This window comes from Eutrema salsugineum, unplaced genomic scaffold, assembly GCF_000478725.1.
Source record: "Eutrema salsugineum unplaced genomic scaffold, Eutsalg1_0 scaffold_13, whole genome shotgun sequence".
Classification (NCBI taxonomy): Eukaryota; Viridiplantae; Streptophyta; class Magnoliopsida; order Brassicales; family Brassicaceae; genus Eutrema; species Eutrema salsugineum.
The window spans coordinates 8616245-8635008 of NW_006256885.1; the positions used below are offsets into that span (position 1 = coordinate 8616245).

The following is an 18764-nucleotide window of genomic DNA, read 5'->3' on the forward strand; positions in this document are numbered from 1 at the left end:
ACATTTTTCTTTGGTTTGTGGAGTTGAATTTTCCTTTTTAGAAATTGAAACTTTCCAAAATATTGTTGATGAGTGATGACTTCTGATAGATTGATAGAGAAACACAGCAACGCAAACAAAAATCAAATCAAACAAATCCGATGTCCTTAGATTCGAGCTTCATTCGAGGGCTTAAACACGATGGATGACAATCGAAGTTCTGATCCAGTCAAGAGGTATCTTATTGTTTTGCAACTTTCGGGATTTTAAGACAGCGTTTATATGTTTAGTGATTGTTCTCGATCTCTGTAGGCATGAGATTGAAAAAGAAACTAGTGCTTCGAGGAAGCTAGAAGAGAATAATGCTAAGTTAATTCAAGATCCTGAGGAAATGGTACCTATTCTCGGTCTCAGTTTTGAGAATCTTATTCGAGCTCTCTTACTGAAATTAAGCTAAACAAAAAAAATAAAAACAGGCACTTTACTCAAGAGCTAGATCGCAAGAAGAAGAGATTCACAATCTCCAGGAACAAATTGCTGCTGCTTGTTTGAAGGTACATAATAATAACATCATGCTCACATGAATGTTTCAGATGAACTTGCTCAAGAACTGAATTGCATCTTTGGTTTCAGGATATGCAGCTGCTCAATGAGAAGTATGGGTTAGAGAGAAAATGTGCCGATCTCCGTGTGGTTTGTCTTTTACTTTTGTAAAATTTTATCAAGATTGATGGAAAGTGTTCACCTTTGGCTTCCGGGTTTGACTAAAATCTGTTTCTCAGGCAATTGATGAGAAGCAAAATGAATCTGTTACGTCGGCGTTGAATGAATTGGCTCGTCGAAAAGGTGATCTCGAAGAAAATTTGAAGTTGGCTCATGATTTAAAGGTAAATTGGCTTGCATCAGATTTTGTACTAACTTCAAATTTTTGAACTTCATTGCCTTTTACCCTTCAAATATTTAGGTTACAGAAGACGAGCGGTATATTTTCATGACGTCCTTACTTGGTTTATTAGCTGAGTATGGCGTTTGGCCCCGTGTTGCAAATGCTACTGCTATATCCAGCGGCATAAAGGTAAATTGCGTTCACTACATCTTTCTTCAGATTCATTCACTAGACAATCTTAATGTGTAATTCTTCTTCGTATGTAGCACTTGCATGATCAGCTGCAATGGAAGATTAAAGCTTGCAATGTAAGCTCTCTGTCCTGTAGCTTTTGGTTCGAGCAACCGAGAAATATTCTCAATTTTAAGTATTCACACACATTTTCCTTAGTTTATTGTTGTCTGCATCTCTCCCTTGGCCTAGTTAGACATCTGCAGGAATGTGAATACTCTTGATGGATTCCTTTCCAACTTGTTGTGACGAAATTTTTAATAGCAGGATAGGATTAGGGAATTATCATCGGTTGTGGAAACTCAATCTGGAACAGATTTTATTAGTAAAGACAACCATGATCCCAGAATTTCCAAAGGTCAAGCTTCTTATGGATCCACGGTAGTCTCAGCAAGTAATTTGCTAAATTACTTATCATTTCCTCATAGGACTTTTTCTCTAAAACATGTGACATCATTTCGGTAGAAAAATCTTACTTTGTGTGATCACATACTACCTCTATGCAGGATCATGGTAATGATTACCGGATCAATGAACAACTTTCGCCACCAATGGACAATATCACGAGAAATCCATATCATAACCTTACGCAAGAGACTGAAAGTCTGAGATTTAATAATCAGATTGGCGGTGGATCACAGCAGCCGAGAAGGTATTGTATCATTGCTCAGTTTTCTGGAACATTTTTCATCAGCCTCAGTTTATAACCGATGGAATATCATCTCTCTATTGTTGTAGGGAAAGTTTTGGATATCCTCTAAGTAGTGTGGCGGGAAAGGAAATGATCCGAGAGAGAGAAGAAAAAGCTGAGAGTTCTTCCATGTTTGATCCTTATAACGGGAATGAAGAATTCGCTTCTCATGTTTATGAAGGTTGGAAAAAAATATTCTCCATTTGACTCAAGACTAGTGGCTAGCTATATGTTTAGAAATCTTAGTCTGGTCTTTTTTTGGAATCAGAGGGACCTGGAATTGATGGATTTCAGATTATTGGAGAGGCAATACCTGGAGAAAAGGTTCTTGGTTGCGGGTTTCCGGTACGAGGAACCACTCTCTGTATGTTTCAGGTAACACCATTGGAAATCTTTTGCTCATAAGAGTCTTTGAAAACTAGCTTATAACTAATTAACCAGATGAAAAAAATTAATATATGTCCCGATTTGTTTGTTTCTTCTTGAAAAGTGGGTTCGGCATCTTGAAGATGGCACGAGGCAATACATCGAGGGTAAGATTTCGTTTATTTGTCTTACCGGTTTTCTCTCTGCTGTTTAAAAGCTGAACTATGAATTTGATACATTCAGGAGCCACCCATCCAGAGTATGTTGTAACCGCGGATGATGTAGACAAACTGATAGCTGTTGAGTGCATTCCAATGGATGATCAAGGTCGTCAGGTAAAATATAGAGTTTTTACGGTTCTCTATAGCAGTGGTAGTATGTGTTTGGACCAAATTGTCTTACATTTCTTTCTTTCATTTTTCTGAATGTCCAGGGCGAATTAGTGAGATTGTTTGCTAATGATCAAAACAAGATTAGATGTGGTAATGTATTTAACAGAATGAGACCCGGTTTTTTTGTAGATATCTAAAAAGCCTTTTTACCGTCTCTTATGTGCTGCAAATGTTTTTGCTTTTCACAGACACAGAGATGCAAACAGAAATCGACACATATATATCGCGAGGTCAAGCAAGCTTTAATGTGCAGCTCCTGGTATGTTTGAAACTCAGAGCCTTGAATCCACTGTCATCAACTTAATAACCGTTTTTTGGCGGTTTTTTGATAGATGGATTCAACAGAGAGTTGGGAACCTGCGACGGTTATTTTGAAGAGATCTAGTTACCAGATTAAAACGAACAACGTAGAAGCTATGGTGATCTCAGAGAAATACTCGAAGGAACTCCTGGTAAAATATAGTTTCTTCACATTGAGAGTTAAACAAACTTAAAAAACATTTCCTTTATATATGTTTCAATTGATCAAAAATGCAGATAAAAGTACCGTGTGGATTCTCAACACAGTTTGTTCTGATAAGTTATGATGGATCTTCACATCCTATAAGTACACTCAATGTCCGGTACGTATATTTACACATCTCTCTTTCGTAGTTTTGCAATGTTAACGTCAAATACAGATTGGTTTTTTTTGATTTTACCGCAATTTTTGTTTTACAAACTCACTCTTAATAATCATGAATTTTTTCGTTTTTTTTTCTTGTTTTTACCAGCATGCGTGATACGCTAGTCTTGACGATGAGAATGCTTCAAAGCAAGGTATGTTTTGAGAATTATTGAAACGGAGTAATCTTGTTAGTTTTTTTATAAATTAATTGTATAAGTATCCTATATGGTCAGTTATATCCCATATCTAAGTATATAATAAACTTAATATTAATGAGACAGGCACTGGACGAACGCAGAAAAGGACGAGTTTGAAGTTGGTGTGACTACAGAACAGATCCATTCTCGAGTCCTTCAATTAAGTTTAATCAAATCTGCGATTTGTTATTTTATTTTTATTATTGAGTAATAATTGTTGTAGCTTTAGCATTATTTTGTCGTTTAGCTCTTTGTTTTTCTAAAGTAAAAAATAAACACTCTTGTAATATTGTAATAGACGGTGACATTCACTTTGGAGTCGGAATCTTCTTTTCTTTTTTTTGCCGGTTCTTATATAATAATAGTAATGGGATGATCTCTTTCCATTTGATATTTCCTGGCCCTGCGCTTTAACTTTTCTTTTCTAATAATTAATAATGTCAAAACGTTTCTATTGTAATGGCATTCCATTCAAGTTTATCCAAGAAAATAGAAAATTTCTTTCCTTTTCTCCAAACAAATAAAATGAAAAGAAGTCAAACAGCAAATCAAGGAAGAGACACTTAATCTAGTTAAATTTGGTTTGAAATCAGGCTTAAAATGTATTTCGTAAAAACATGAGATTATACCTTAACTTTAGCCAGTTGGCATAACAAACAAAAAAAGGGACAACTTTAGCCACGTGCAGATATATGTGTAATCAATCGTTTACATCATACTCTTTCATGAAGAGTGTTGTTTTAAAGTTTTATTTTTGTTCATAAAAAATGTCGTTTTATATTTTTAATGCAAAATTTTAAATAATATTCCAATTTTAACCCTATTAATTTAATGTATTTATTAGATAAAAATAAATTATTTAATATATTAATAAGAGATAAAATTGTATTTTTAATAATTTTCTTAACATGTATAAAAAATGTCAAAATGACATTCTTTATGAAACGGAGAAAGTATAAAGTTATCTTAAACCCAGAAGGGAGGTATCATTCAATCAACCTTACCATGGTCTCGATTGAATAATTCATAGAATGACAGGATGGCAACTTTACAATTAATATAATTTCCTAAGTTTTTGTTACACAAATGATTGCTGCCTATGAATCGCAATTTAAAAAATCTGTTGCCGACATTAATTATTTATTAATTTAAGTCTTTATAGCGAGTTTTTATATTTATTCGTTTCAATATATTAACCATATAACTCCTATGTATATATGTTATTTATAAGGTGAATGGTTGGAGGGTTTCCATCAATCGTCCCACGAAAAGAAAAGAAAAATATGAAAAAAATATTTGAAGCGTTTAAATATTTAACTAAATTAGAATAGATCATGGCAAGATTTCTTTTACTGTACATGATCATATCATATAGGTATTACAGGAGTTCGCGCGACAACTTTTGATTACTCTCTAGTTTTTTAATTACTCCCTCTATTTCATAATTTGATTTTCACTCAAATATTTTCTATTTTATTTTTTTGATTAATTTACTTTTACAATTAATTTATTATTTTTATTAATATTACTTTTTATTTCCACCAATAGAGAATAAAATATGCATTAATTACAGACAAACATATTAATTAGATACAAAAAAATTATTGTGAAATAAGAAATAAAACTCAGAAAATCAACTATTATAAAAGAGAGAGAATAGTAAATTAGAAAAAAAAAATGGAAAAATCATAATCCATGTGGGTAAATAACTTAAAATGAAATAAAATTGTTTTGTATTACTACTTAAGTTGAAATGAAATGTACTTTTGTCTTCAATAAACACATGACGTAACTGTAGAGTAGTTTCTGACCACAAATCTATAGATACGTACGTGAATAATTTTGATCATCCACGTGGCCCATGTTCAAGTATTCCACCTTCGTCAATACTTCACCAACCATTTTTATGCCTTGAAAAAGACTAAAAACCCTCTCTCCTTTTTTATTTGTCAACACTAACTTTTGTATTACTTTCTTAGTACTACTCACTGACTCAGATGAAATCGAACATTTACTTTTAGTAACATAGAGAGAGAGAGGTATATGATCATAAGGTAATAAGTATTCACATCTTTCAAAATTCTAGAAATCTCCGTCTATTCCACTAACAATTTCTCAAGGTATGCATTATTTATTTCACAAAGATTTAAAAATGGAAGAAGCATAAAGAGAAAGCTAAAGAATAAACGACATATAAATAAAAAGCAAATTCTGCACCTTTATGTTATACTTTATATAGATTTGATAAAGAAGAACATTCACTTAATTCCATCATTTGTTCACTAGATTAGTGATTTAGTATTACCATCATATAAAGCTATCATAAACATTCACTTAATTTGATCAATTATCTTTCAATTGATATTTAATTAAACTCAGAAAAATAGACACTTACCAGACAAGCAGGCCCCAAGAAAAGGAGAGAGAGAGACACACTTCACCTCTCTCATCTCTTCTTCTTCTTCTTCCTTCCTTCCTCTCTCTCCTCTGCATCAATGGGTTCTACAGGAAACCCAAATCCATGGGGTCCATACGATTCGTACAGAGACTGTTCTCAAGGAGTATGCAGCGTCTACTGTCCTCAATGGTGTTACGTCATCTTCCCTCCTCCTCCTTCCTTCTTCCTCGACGACGAAGATGATTCCTCCTCCTCTGATTTCTCTCCTCTCCTCATCGCCCTTATCGGAATCCTCGCCAGCGCCTTCATCCTCGTCAGCTATTACACACTAATCTCCAAGTATTGCCACCGCCGTCGCCTCGGCTCCTCCGGAGCTATCAGCCGAGATCTCGGAATCTCTTCATCCGCCACCGATCCATGGCAGGGAACAATCCGAGCTCCGAATCCGAATGCGGAGGCTGGCGATGGACTCGATGAATCTCTGATCAAATCGATTACTGTTTACAAGTACAGGAAGGGCGATGGATTTGTGGAATCGTCGGATTGCTCTGTTTGTTTGAGCGAGTTTCAGGAAGACGAGAGTTTGAGATTGCTACCCAAATGCAACCATGCCTTTCACGTCCCTTGTATTGACACTTGGTTGAAATCTCACTCTAACTGTCCTCTCTGCCGCGCCTTCATCGCCGGAATTAACGCCGTCGAGGCTGTTGCGGTTTCCAGTCAACCGATCTCCGGACACCAAGTCTCTGCGGAATCCGGTGATCGAGACGAAGGTACCGTGGGGATCAACTCGATTTCGACCGATCACCATCGCCAGATTGGAGATTCCGTCGTCGTTAACTTAGATCTGGAAACCATATCTCGGAATGAGACGGTTAGTAACGTTAACGGCGGATCGACGCCGAAACTACCGGAACCGCATGGGTCAAGAGACGGAGAAGATCAAGTGAATCGGAGATCGGCGTCGCTTAACTCAGGCGGCGTGGTATTGATCGCCGATATACTCCGGGAGATTGAAGACGATCAGGGAGACGAAGAGTCATCGGGTGTAGGAACTTCTCGTCGTGTAGAAGACGGGGAAGGAGAGAAGACGCCTCCGCCGTCAGGATCGGCGGCGAATGAAACAAGTGGAATTTCGAATTTTCTGGTTCGGGGTTCATTGGCGATGAAGAGATCCGTCTCGGCGGGGAAATTTGCCATCTCCAGTTACGATCGAGCAAGAAATTACCGTTTACCCAATTAATAACCAAAAAAAAAAAAAGAGAGGGATTCCTCAGTATATTTAGGTGATTTGATTTTTTCTTTTCTAATAAAAATCCTAATTGGCTGATAAATTTTTAGATATTATACGGTTGGTAATTTTATACCGATCACAATCATTGTTTTGAAACAGAGAGCAGCCTTTTTTTTTAATGTGTGATCAAAGAATTTTGAATTTACCGACCATATATTCGTAAGTATGTAGTTTAAATATAAGCTGTATGTTCTTTTTCTTTTTCTTGCTAGTGTTCGTAAGTTTAGCTAGTATCATGCAATTTACGACATAATTTCTCCATACTAATCATTAAACTTAAAACTATCCAAAACTGCATAATTTCATAATGCAATAACTAAACAAAGAGATTACTATGCCTAAACTAGCTTTTATAATTATTATTAAGATAGAATTGATTTTGTATGCAGACATAAAAATAATATACGTCTTCATGATTTTGCAGATATTAATTCTCCCAATTTAAAGGGTTTTTGTATACCTCACATCTACACACTCTACTATAGTTGAACCCTGTTGAAATCCTTGTCAACACAAGTTCACAAGGAAGAGTTCATTCTAACCACTCATAGCATATCCTGTTTTTCTTTTCCCATTGGCTAAATAAATATATAAAAACTCAAGTTCAATTCTTGAATCTATTATCTTCTTTTGGCTTCATGATCCTTCATCGGCTATTGGACTATATCATTGGGACAACAACAAAACTGAGGCAAAATTGATGAATGAAGAAGATTCTCAAGTGTTAAATCCTAAAGAATTTATCGATGCGATTAAAAGTGTGGAAGGTTGTTCTTTATCCCAAAAAAAGGTGTGGAAGGTTATTTCGAGGCAATCAATGGGGATATTCAAATGACATTTTGGTGACTTGAGGCATTTTTGTTGCAAAAAGCATAATGGGCTTTTTGGTCATTTTTGGCCCACTTTGTATCTGATCATTGCTGGCCAATTTTTGTGACTTGAGCCACTGAGCAAAGAAAATCATTCATGAAAACATAACAAATCATAAATACACTTGATTTTTTCAAGATATTTGCCAAATCATAACAATGAGCCATAGAAATAATTTGCAGGCTATTAATATCCAACGACCTCAAATGAATCCAATCTTTTTGTTTTACCATCTGCTTTCATTAATTACTGAAACGATTGTGTTTCATTGAAGATATGAACAATACGTTTTGGAATATGGAAAGAGACTAAAATTGAGTATTTGCATGTAAATATTCCTTTGGTAAACGATATGCCGCCTTATATCAGGTCATAAGTTTTTTTTTTTTTTTTCAAAGATCTCCTTTGATGAGTTTCATCACTGTTTTATGTCTACTTCAGATAAAGAACCAAATTTTATTGCTGACGTAAAGAGAACAAAAATGCTGGCGTAATAAGACATATGATAATGATGATTAGACTTTCCAACATAACGATCTAGAGGAAACTAGAGGAAACTTGGGCACGCCTCTATGGCTCTATATTCCATTTCTTGTATGACACGTCACAAAATTGATCGAGTACAAGTTACTACTTCGCTAATACGATAGGATGTAATAAATGGACAATGTTAGTTTAGACCAAATACATACTTTTTAGGCAATCTAAAGATTTTTCGTGGACCTCGTGGTACATTAACATATTGGTGGACTGTCGTAATCACAAGCAAAAAAAAACAAGTGTACACCAAAAATTAATTGATATTCCACCTCGATGATCGGAAAATCAACTCTATTTTTGTTCCGACGAGTGCGAGTAGTATATTTATTTTAGGAAAAGGTATCAAATGGAGGAATATGTGTACTACTAATATAAATGTAAACAAAACGATAAGTGTTGTCTTTCTTTAATTTTCCATGTATTCGCATATTCTTTGGTTGATATAGAATGATAAGCATATTCTCTCTTTATGTTCCTTGCCATAGCGTGTATATCATTTTCTTGACTTTTTTTCTTCTCCATGTTCCTGTCCGTTCAGAAGTTACAAGTAGCCAAAGTGTCGTAATATCTATTGTTTATCTCGAGAATGTGACTCCCTTTTATAAGAAAGAGCAAGAGAGAAAACCAAAAAAATCATGAAAGCTAATTAAGTGAATAGTGACGAGCTAAAAAATGATATAATTAAAAAGTGCGTAAGATAATTCATGACATAAACTAATTAAAAACTATGGAACTAGCGAATGTATTGAATGATTGTATCTAATTACCTATACAAACAAAACTCCAAAGAATTATATAGAATTACAATTTTGTCATAAAAATTGTCAACCTTTCAAGTCACCACAAATGGTAATTTTTCATCCATCTTTAGAGTGTTGGTATCAATTACTATCGTACAAGTTGAAATCGGTAAGAAATTTAATCTACATCCAACTTTATTTAGAGTACATACATAGTTAACGTTATACCAATTCAATGGATAATAATAACCATGACGTGCCTACTTCCGATTTGCTGTTTAATTACTTTTTCATCTAAAACTCTTTCTTCAAATCTTCAATCAGTACATATGTATATTTGTACGAGTATAATATGTAGGTAAGGGGTCTATATATATATATATATAAACCCACACATTCTTTCTTCTCAAACATTCAACAGTCACAATAGAAAAGAAACAGAATGACCGAGACGACCAAAGGCACAGGATCATATCCGATCAAAACCGTCGTCGTTTTGGTGCAAGAGAATCGTTCCTTCGATCATACACTCGGCTGGTTCAAAGAGCTAAACCGGGAAATCGACGGCGTCACAAAATCGGACCCGAAATCCAACCCGGTTTCTTCCTCTGACCCAAACTCTCTCCGTGTCGTCTTCGGCGATCAGTCTCAGTACGTTGACCCGGATCCGGGCCACTCCATTCAGGATATCTACGAACAAGTGTTTGGTAAACCATGGGATTCGGGTCACCCGGATCCAAACCCGGGTCCAGCTACCATGTCCGGGTTTGCCCAAAACGCCGAGCGAAACAAGAAAGGGATGTCATCCGCGGTTATGAACGGATTTAAACCGGACGCTTTGCCGGTTTACAAGGAGTTGGCTCATAATTACGCCATATGTGATAGGTACGCCGGTTCGGTACATCTGAGTTAAACCGAGTTATTACATTTAAGTTGTCCCGGTTTATAGAAAAAAGATATCATGCATGCACGTGAACATTGTTTTGGGCCTTTTGGCAGGTGGTTTGCGTCGGTTCCGGCGTCGACGCAGCCAAACCGATTGTACGTACACTCGGCAACATCACATGGAGCAACGAGTAACGACAGAAAATTGTTAATCGAAGGGTTTCCACAGAAGACGATATTCGAGTCGCTGGATGAAGCCGGTTTAACCTTTGGCATTTATTACCAATTCCCTCCTTCTACTCTCTTTTATAGGTTTCTTTTTTTTCTTTTTCTTTTTAATTCGTTTATTTACACCTAAGTTTAAAAGATTTAGCACTCTATAAGTTTTGTTTGCTTTTTCCTATCAATTCAGATATCTATAGTTATCTATAACGTTACGATTACGTAAATAATTATGAATGTTTAATCCTGATTTTGGTTTTTTGCTTTTTTTTTTAATTTACTAATTAAGCAGTAACTTATCCTGGTTTGGTTTTGTTATTAATGCATGTATTCAGGAATTTGAGAAAACTAAAGTATTTGACGCATTTCCACCAATACGGAATACGATTCAAGAAAGATTGCAAAGAAGGCAAGTTACCGAACTACGTCGTGGTCGAACAACGTTGGTTCGATCTGTTGTCGACTCCGGCCAACGACGACCATCCATCGCACGACGTTTCTGAAGGTCAAAAGCTCGTGAAAGAGGTCTACGAGGCCTTGAGATCTAGCCCTCAATGGAACGAGATTTTGTTCATTATAACATACGACGAGCACGGTGGGTTTTACGATCATGTCCCTACCCCGGTCGACGGAGTTCCTAACCCTGACGGTATCTTGGGACCTCCGCCGTATAATTTTGAATTTAACCGGCTTGGTGTTAGGGTTCCGACATTTTTCATCTCTCCTTGGATTGAGCCTGGCACAGGTAATTAAAGGGTACTTGTCATAGAGTTTAAAATTTACTTAATGAACTTATAATCACTCAAAATCCTAATATTTTTAAATAGATGGATTTTTTTTTTGTTTTAGTTCAATCCAATTTTTTTTGTTTAACCTTTTCGGTTTTTCAGTCTTTTTCTTTTGGAATAAATGATAGATTTAATATATAAAAATATCATATAATATTCAAAAACATAAATTATCATTAATATTCAAAGTGTATTGGACACATCTACTTTAGTTTAATCTTGTATATAAATATAAAACTTAAAAGATGTAAAACTAACTATGCTAGTAAAAAATGTGTAGTTATTCATGGACCGAATGGGCCGTACCCAAGGTCACAATATGAGCATTCATCAATTCCAGCAACGGTCAAGAAAATTTTTAATCTCAAAGATTTCCTGACAAAGAGAGATTCATGGGCTGGCACTTTTGAATCTGTTATTACAAGAGATTCACCAAGACAAGATTGTCCTGGTACTTATATATTCCTTATCCTCAATTTATTTCTATCAAAATTTATAACTATGACTAATAAAACTCTATTATGTTTTTTATTTAGATACATTATCAGTTCCGGTTAAACTGAGAGCGACGGTGGCAAAAGAAAATGCACAATTAAGCGAGTTTCAAGAAGAGCTCGTAATAATGGCTGCAGGATTAAAAGGAGACAACAAAAACGAAGAATTGATTCGCAAGCTATGCAAAGAAACTTGCGTTGCAGACGCTTCCAAATATGTTACAAACGCGTTTGATAAATTTATGGAAGAGGCTAGAAAGGCAAGAGAAAGAGGATGTGACGAGAACGACATCGTTTATTGCTTTGATGCTGATCATGATAATGATGATCATGTAGTAGCGATACCATCACCCTCACATTCAGAAATACCACATGCCGTTCCTAAGCCGAAAACACAAATGTCCTTTTTCCGTAAGTTATTTTCTTGCTTTACTCGTCATGATTGATAGAGTATACAATAAAACGAAATTCAATAGCTCTAAAAAACCTTTTAAACAAGTTACATCCATTGTAAAATCGTTTTTTTTTTTTGTTTTCTGTTCGATTAGTTTACATTCAATTAAAAAAAAATAGATAAATATTAAAGTTTTTTTGGTGTATGTGTGTGCGTGTGAGGGATATATAACCGCGATGTATTAATTGTGGTGGTGTTGTTTTATTTAAGATTGTAAAGCTTTAATATCCCTTGCATATGGTTTTTCTTTGTTTGAGAACTTACATATGTCTCGGTTGAGATTTACTTTAATGATTCGATTGATGAGTAGATTATTGACTCTGCAATTTTTTTTCTATATATAATAATAAACGGCTCATATAAAAACGTGATATATAGTGTAGCAAATAATTGGTCGCCAGGTAATTTTTCTTTTATCATCGGTCAATACCTAATAAATCTACTCCCTAATTGTATAATGATGTAGACTAAATAATGTATAGAGCGCCAACAACCACCTTGTTAAATTTTATTTTAATATCTAAAATAGACGAACATGGAGTTAAAGTAGACATTTGTACCACGAGATTCACAATCTTTGATCGTCATTTCCAACTTAGTGACAAAAATAGTGATTTAAAAAAACCTATAAAGAAACGTCTAATAAAAGTTGGTCTCGAGACAACCAAACGCAAACTTCAAAAACTTTTTTTTTCATCTGCAATGAAAAGTACTAAAAAAGAGGAATAGTTCTTCTGCCATCTCACCGATCGTGAGAAACATACAAATGCCAAGAGTCTCCAGAATTCCCCGATTTACTTTTATGTCATATATAAAATGTGAAATATCACCGAGTTGATTTACATGAGTAACTATTTCTTATGGGTTTCATATTAACCTACTCCCACTGAATAATTGATTCTTTCCTTTCCTTCTCTGGCTTATTAGACCATCTCTAATGGGGAGGTCTAGTAATAATTTTTTAAACTGTATGTATATAAAATAATAATAAAATATTAAAGGGATTTTTTTTAAAGAGGAAAAAGAGTATCTAAAATCTCTTATTTTAGAATTTCTCTATGCTCTTTTAAAGACTCATCCCTCCTCTTTTAACATACTTTTATTTTATATAATATTTTAAGAATTTTTATCCAAATTTTTAGAATCCATAGTTGGACATGCTTCAAACATTCCGCTTTGAATGAAAAAAAACTCAAAAGCCTAAGACTGCAAAGTAATTCAAGTCTAGTACACCGGGGAAAGGAATCGATATCTCTTTCGTTTAACTACAAGAGATAAGTTGAAATTTTACATTGCTAGTTTTCATACATAATGATTTCTGAAAACTGAAAAGTCCAAATAGTTTTGTACTTTTGAGGAAGATTTCATAAGTTAACAAAAAACAAAAGTTTTGTTCCGAAGAATAAAATTATAATATTAAAGATCCATTTATGTAATTGGACCTCGTTTCTATGCCTAATATAAAAACTAAAAATGTGTATCATTTTGACGGAGACACAGCTAATTCAAAGAGAGAAAGAGAGAGAAAACAAACTAAAGAATAAAGAAAATGGTGGAGGAGACGAGTTCCGGCGGCTCTTCTCCGATCAAGACCATCGTTGTTTTGGTCCAAGAAAACCGGTCATTTGACCACATGCTAGGTTGGTTCAAGGAGCTAAACCCGGAAATAGATGGAGTATCCGAGTCCGAACCCAGATCCAACCCGATATCCACATCCGATCCGAACTCTGCTCAAGTTTTCTTCGGCAAAGAATCTCAGAACATTGATCCTGATCCCGGTCACTCCTTCCAGGTACACGTCGGTTCACATAAGTCCTTGATCAGGGAAATGATATTCTTTAAACCGGTGTAATGTTCGGTTTCATGTGTTTCGAGGATAAATCGTCTGGTTATTTTGATTTCTTCTTAATAAAACCGACCATCAATTTGGTTAATACGTTGACCAAATGATGTCTTATGTTGTTTTCTATTCATCGGTTCTCTTTCAAATCAAATAACCAAAATAAGAATCGGTTAATTTAATTTTTTCGGTTTGTTGACCCAATTAAAAACACTCTTAAACCGGCCAGTGATGCATGTTTTCTTGGAATGTTGTCAGGCGATCTACGAGCAAGTGTTCGGGAAACCGTTCAGCGACGAGAGCCCGTACCCGGATCCGAAAATGAACGGGTTCGTACAAAACGCAGAGGCGATAACCAAAGGGATGTCGGAGAAAGTGGTGATGCAGGGGTTTCCGCCGGAGAGACTTCCCGTATTTAAGGAGCTAGTTCAAGAATTCGCCGTCTGCGATCGGTGGTTCTCGTCGTTGCCGTCGTCGACGCAGCCTAATCGACTCTACGTCAACTCCGCGACATCAAACGGTGCGTTTAGCAACGACACTAACACACTCGTCCGTGGGTTCCCTCAGAAGACAGTGTTCGAATCACTTGAAGAGAGTGGCTTCACTTTTGGTATTTATTACCAATCTTTTCCCAATTGCCTCTTTTACAGGTAAATAATACTTTCATTCTTTTTTCTTTAATTTCGAAAAAATATATTAGTTGAAATGTAAATGTAAAAAGTCAAAATTATATGATTGTAGGATAATTTGGAGAAATATTAATATGATGAATAAAAAAATGATAATGACAAAACCCACAAAGTGTGGTTACACGTGGATTGCAATATTATGATGAAAAATGAATTATATTTCTCGATGATTGATTTTTATCAATAAGAAAGTTTCCCGTAATGATCATGTACTAACTACTACTCGTGCTTTAGGAAATGAACACGTGCTTGGAATATTTCTGTTTAGTTTATATTTCTTTGTAGTTTATATAATTCTTTGTAGTTTATGATGTCGTGTAAACCTAAGAATTCACTAATTTAAATTTAAACTCAATTAGGAACATGAGGAAATTGAAATACGTGGACAACTTCAATCAATACGACTTAAGTTTCAAGAGGCATTGCAAAGAAGGGAAGCTTCCAAACTATGTGTTCATAGAACCGAGATACTTCAAGGTTTTGACGGCTCCAGCCAATGATGACCACCCCAAAAACGATGTCGTTGAGGGCCAAAACCTAGTCAAGGAGATCTACGAAGCCTTGAGAGCTAGTCCTCAGTGGAACGAGACTCTCTTCGTTGTTGTTTATGATGAACATGGTGGTTACTATGACCATGTCCCTACTCCAGTCATTGGTGTCCCGAATCCTGATGGTCTTGTTGGACCTGAGCCGTATAACTTTAAGTTTAACCGGCTCGGTGTTAGGGTTCCTGCATTGCTGATCTCACCTTGGATCGAGCCTGGAACCGGTACGGATGTAAATAATTGGAACTGACTTGTGTTGTTAATTTAGCGATATTTGCATGTTAGTTGAAACCGGTTATTGATTCTCTCTTAGTATACACTGCGGTTAGGTTATCATATAACCATTTCTTGTTCATAACACGATTTGTAGTGTTACACGAGCCAAAGGGACCGGAGGCAACGTCACAGTTTGAGCATTCATCAATTCCAGCGACACTGAAAAAGGTATTTAACCTCAAGAGCTTTCTTACAAAGCGTGACGAATGGGCCGGAACGTTCGATGCTGTCATCAACCGAACCAGTCCAAGGACTGACTGCCCGGGTAACTATCGGTTATCTAGTCAATTACGGTCCATAGTAGACGTGTTGGGCTCTGCAAGGCGCAAGATTGGTTCATTGTATAATATTTTTCCCTTTATTCTTTCTTTCAGTTACGTTACCGGAACTTCCAAGGAAAAGGGACATAGACATTGGAACACAAGAAGAAGAAGAAGAAAATCTCACTGATTTTCAAATCGAGCTGATTCAAGCAGCGGCTGTTTTAAAAGGAGATCATATCAAAGACATTTACCCGTTTAAGCTAGCGGAAAACATGAAGGTTTTGGATGCAGCTAAGTACGTAGAAGAAGCTTTCAATAAATTCCATGGTGAGTCCAAGAAGGCTAAAGAGGGAGGTTGTGATGAACATGAGATCGTTGATCTCTCAAACGGATCTACACGTCACTCAAATCCGAAATCTTTTATTCAGAAGTTTTTCTCTTGTTTGATTTGTGATAATTGAGCTAGAGTTACAAGAAATTTGATCTGTGGTGGTTTTTTTCTGGATTTAATTAGAAGAGTGTATGAACTACTATGTTTGTTTGTTTGTTTTTGAATATATATTTTAAAGACATTCTGAATATATTTCCAATCATATACACCAAATACGGACTTAGTTTCAGCATACATAGAGATTGCGGATCAATAAAAAAAAAAAAGGATTTCAAGGTTGAAATAGAACAAGCGTTACTGTTTTAAAAATAGAACAAAAAAAAAGAAAAGAGGTTTAAATAGAACAAAAGTCAAAAACAGAGGATTTGCTAAAACAGAGGAAGAAACAGAACCTAAGATTAAAACAGAGGATTCGTCAAAACAGAGGAAGAAACATAACCTAAGATTAAAACAGAACAAAAGTCAAATTATAACAAACCAAGAACAGAGAGTGATGTTGTTATTTGTAGTGATGGTAAGTCTACTTCCTCTTTTTGATATAACAATTGCAAGCATCCACAGTAAAAGAAGTCATACAACCAAACTTCCTCTTCACTTCCCTCCACACGCTTATCTCCTCTTTCATCTTCTTCTTCCCGCAATGAACAGCACATGCAAGATTCTCAATCCCTCTTTTCTTACTGGAATCAGATTCGATGTCGAGCCTCAACAACTTCTTATTCATATTCTCGATTTCATCATTTTCCTCTTCTTCTACATCTACGTCCTCTGTTTTCTCATGTACACCCTTCAATTCTTTAGCCCACCGATCGCGAATCTGCTGCTGAGAAAAGAAAAGAACCTGCACAACAATCCTCAGTGGAAGCTTCTCGTTCTTCGAAGCATGTTCACAAGCCTCGGGTGAAAGCTTCTTACATTCAAGAACTCTACAAGCTTCCATCTTCTCCGATTCAGTCAAACCTCTACGCCTCTCCAAGAAAACATCAATTGCTCTGTAGATTTCATCAGAGTATCTCAGCACATCGCAAGACGCAGCAACCGTTATTTCTCCTAACGCCTTAAACGTTTCTACTTTTAAACTCGCATCACTCGCAGCAACCTCGAATAGAAACTCTTCCAACATTTTCGCTACACTCACAAACCGCGAAACGTCCGAGACATTGTAGTTACTGTAAAAGCTCTTGAGAATGGTTTTCAAGAGCTCGATGTCATATGATCCATCTTCTTTTGATGACAGAATCAGAAGATCTTTCGCTGTAGCCATATCGAGCTGTTTGCTTATCCTAACTTCAAACCCATTTCGACAATCAGAGCAAGCATCAAGAAAAATCGATTCTTTAAGCGATTTAAACAAGAATCCACAGGAGATAGCTCCTCTTTGGTGAGGCAAGAGCCTCTCAACAGCTTCAATTACTTCTCTCTTGTATCTTGAAAAGCTTTCATCTCCAGAATCTTTATCGAAAACCCATCTTTTTGCGTAATTGCAGAGCGATACCACGAGGTTTTCTATCGGGACATTGTGCTTACTCGATTCTAGGATCAAGGATTCATATAACCGAAGAGGTAATGTAATAAGATCTTCAAGCAGTCTAGGATCTTTGAGAGCCTTTTCTACAAGAGAATCTAAGAAGACTTCGATGATTCCAACATCAGTTATCTTGTCTAGAATCTTATCGCTGCAGACACGAAGAGCTTTCACGGTCTCATTCCAGCTCGTAAGAACCCGTTGTTCCAAGAACGTTACTGCCTTGTTCAACAAGTTATTAGAGCTATGATCATCGTTCATCTCTAGGTAATAAGCAGCGCAGAGAACAGAGACGATGATTTCAGATGAGAAATGGATTTTGTAGCCATGGCAGAATTTGGTCACGAGGAAGAAGGTTGTGGGGTCGATGTCGATGTCTCTGAGGATCCAACGCAGTTCATCGATCTTGCTACACTCGAGTAATGTTGTCACTTTTGCGGATTTCTTAGCCAAAGTTTCCTAAACAAACACCAAAACCAAAAATCAAAACCCTGGAAAATCAGAAGAAAACCCAAAAAAGCCATGAACCTCAACGAAATCGAGTGCAGAAAGCTTACTTTGTGAAGATGAAATGGGACTCCTTTCACAAAGAGCTCAAGATCTGGTGACTTTGAATCACTACACAATGAACATTTAGGGCTGTTAATATTTCTCGGGTTGATTACAAAATTAACCTGAACCGGAGAGATTAAGGGTCTTACCCGATCAATGAGTTCTTCGAATATCTATTTGACATTTCGTAATCGAGAGATTGTTTCTGTCTGCGAACACTAGACTGTGACTGTAACCTGTAGTCCAAGGAACAGAAGCTTGTGTTTCACGGGGTTATGCAACAATGAAGAAAAAAAAACAGAGAACAGGATGACTAAAGCATTCTTCAATGCTGAAGATTAAGTCAAAAGCTATAAACGAAAAAAAGAATAAAAAAGAGACGTTAGAAGAAAAGTGTGGTTCATGCTGAGATGTAGGAAATTCTGTTATGATACTGCGGGATTTCTCACTGAAAACGTAATTTTTCGAAACTCTTCGTTAGTTGTTTTATTCCTTGGCGATATATCTGGGTAAATTTGAGATTAGTCTTTCTTTGTCCTTATATCATGCTTTATAGTTTCAGTGTTTCACTCTGACACGTTCTACATAG

At 36.0% G+C, this 18764-nt stretch overlaps 5 protein-coding genes across 6 annotated transcripts; 4 read left to right on the plus strand and 1 right to left on the minus strand.

Annotated features, from left to right (window-relative positions):
- The first annotated feature begins 57 nt into the window (after positions 1 to 57).
- LOC18024923 lies at positions 58 to 3802 on the plus strand. 2 transcript variants are annotated; one of them, XM_006408228.2, is made up of 19 exons: positions 58 to 215; positions 292 to 373; positions 456 to 533; positions 613 to 672; positions 762 to 866; positions 944 to 1054; positions 1132 to 1173; positions 1364 to 1477; positions 1603 to 1748; positions 1835 to 1968; positions 2056 to 2162; positions 2278 to 2320; positions 2397 to 2488; positions 2587 to 2635; positions 2734 to 2804; positions 2878 to 2997; positions 3083 to 3168; positions 3319 to 3364; positions 3494 to 3802. In XM_006408228.2, the coding sequence occupies exons 1-19, from the start codon at positions 181 to 183 to the stop codon at positions 3524 to 3526; spliced, it is 1554 nt and encodes a 517-aa protein (XP_006408291.2). In that variant the 5' UTR covers positions 58 to 180; the 3' UTR covers positions 3527 to 3802. The 2 variants fall into 2 exon arrangements, with proteins under 2 accessions (XP_006408291.2, XP_024015645.1); XM_024159877.1 differs by lacking the exon at positions 1364 to 1477.
- Positions 3803 to 5889: 2087 nt separating this feature from the next.
- Positions 5890 to 7053, plus strand: LOC18024950 (RING-H2 finger protein ATL51). The gene has a single exon (XM_006408229.2). The coding sequence runs from the start codon at positions 5905 to 5907 to the stop codon at positions 7048 to 7050; it is 1146 nt and encodes a 381-aa protein (XP_006408292.1). The 5' UTR covers positions 5890 to 5904; the 3' UTR covers positions 7051 to 7053.
- A 2623-nt stretch (positions 7054 to 9676) lies between these two features.
- Positions 9677 to 13720, plus strand: LOC18024951 (non-specific phospholipase C4). The gene is made up of 6 exons (XM_006408230.2): positions 9677 to 10136; positions 10251 to 10448; positions 10694 to 11103; positions 11427 to 11597; positions 11683 to 12051; positions 13595 to 13720. Exons 1-6 carry the CDS (start codon positions 9694 to 9696, stop codon positions 13636 to 13638), a joined length of 1635 nt encoding a protein of 544 aa, XP_006408293.2. The 5' UTR covers positions 9677 to 9693; the 3' UTR covers positions 13639 to 13720.
- On the plus strand, positions 12028 to 16220 carry LOC18024952 (non-specific phospholipase C3). Its single transcript, XM_006408231.2, has 6 exons — positions 12028 to 12051; positions 13595 to 13886; positions 14193 to 14584; positions 14983 to 15392; positions 15539 to 15709; positions 15819 to 16220. The coding sequence occupies exons 2-6, from the start codon at positions 13644 to 13646 to the stop codon at positions 16166 to 16168; spliced, it is 1566 nt and encodes a 521-aa protein (XP_006408294.1). The 5' UTR covers positions 12028 to 12051; positions 13595 to 13643; the 3' UTR covers positions 16169 to 16220.
- Positions 16221 to 16618: 398 nt separating this feature from the next.
- Positions 16619 to 18359, minus strand: LOC18024953 (BTB/POZ domain-containing protein At3g03510). Its single transcript, XM_006408232.2, has 3 exons — positions 18325 to 18359; positions 18181 to 18241; positions 16619 to 18082 (listed from the first exon to the last, which is right to left on the minus strand). Exons 1-3 carry the CDS (start codon positions 18357 to 18359, stop codon positions 16619 to 16621), a joined length of 1560 nt encoding a protein of 519 aa, XP_006408295.2.
- Positions 18360 to 18764: the final 405 nt, after the last annotated feature.

What these genes read in the sequence shown, in the direction of transcription:
- LOC18024923 (XM_006408228.2), top strand. Translation starts at nt 181, where the DNA reads ATGGATGACAATCGAAGTTCTGATCCAGTCAAGAG. An exon ending in CCACTCTCTGTATGTTTCAG is followed by an intron (nt 2,163 to 2,277) that starts GTAACACCATTG and finishes CTTCTTGAAAAG; the next exon opens with TGGGTTCGGCATCTTGAAGA. An exon ending in AATACTCGAAGGAACTCCTG is followed by an intron (nt 2,998 to 3,082) that starts GTAAAATATAGT and finishes TCAAAAATGCAG; the next exon opens with ATAAAAGTACCGTGTGGATT.
- LOC18024950 (XM_006408229.2), top strand. Translation starts at nt 5,905, where the DNA reads ATGGGTTCTACAGGAAACCCAAATCCATGGGGTCCATACGATTCGTAC.
- LOC18024951 (XM_006408230.2), top strand. Translation starts at nt 9,694, where the DNA reads ATGACCGAGACGACCAAAGGCACAGGATCATATCCGATCAAAACCGTC. An exon ending in CCTTCTACTCTCTTTTATAG is followed by an intron (nt 10,449 to 10,693) that starts GTTTCTTTTTTT and finishes GCATGTATTCAG; the next exon opens with GAATTTGAGAAAACTAAAGT. An exon ending in ACCAAGACAAGATTGTCCTG is followed by an intron (nt 11,598 to 11,682) that starts GTACTTATATAT and finishes TTTTTTATTTAG; the next exon opens with ATACATTATCAGTTCCGGTT.
- LOC18024952 (XM_006408231.2), top strand. Translation starts at nt 13,644, where the DNA reads ATGGTGGAGGAGACGAGTTCCGGCGGCTCTTCTCCGATCAAGACCATC. An exon ending in CCCAATTGCCTCTTTTACAG is followed by an intron (nt 14,585 to 14,982) that starts GTAAATAATACT and finishes AAACTCAATTAG; the next exon opens with GAACATGAGGAAATTGAAAT. An exon ending in TCCAAGGACTGACTGCCCGG is followed by an intron (nt 15,710 to 15,818) that starts GTAACTATCGGT and finishes TCTTTCTTTCAG; the next exon opens with TTACGTTACCGGAACTTCCA.
- LOC18024953 (XM_006408232.2), bottom strand. Translation starts at nt 18,359, where the DNA reads ATGTCAAATAGATATTCGAAGAACTCATTGATCGG. An exon ending in TCGAAGAACTCATTGATCGG is followed by an intron (nt 18,242 to 18,324) that starts GTAAGACCCTTA and finishes TTCATTGTGTAG; the next exon opens with TGATTCAAAGTCACCAGATC. An exon ending in TCCCATTTCATCTTCACAAA is followed by an intron (nt 18,083 to 18,180) that starts GTAAGCTTTCTG and finishes GTGTTTGTTTAG; the next exon opens with GAAACTTTGGCTAAGAAATC.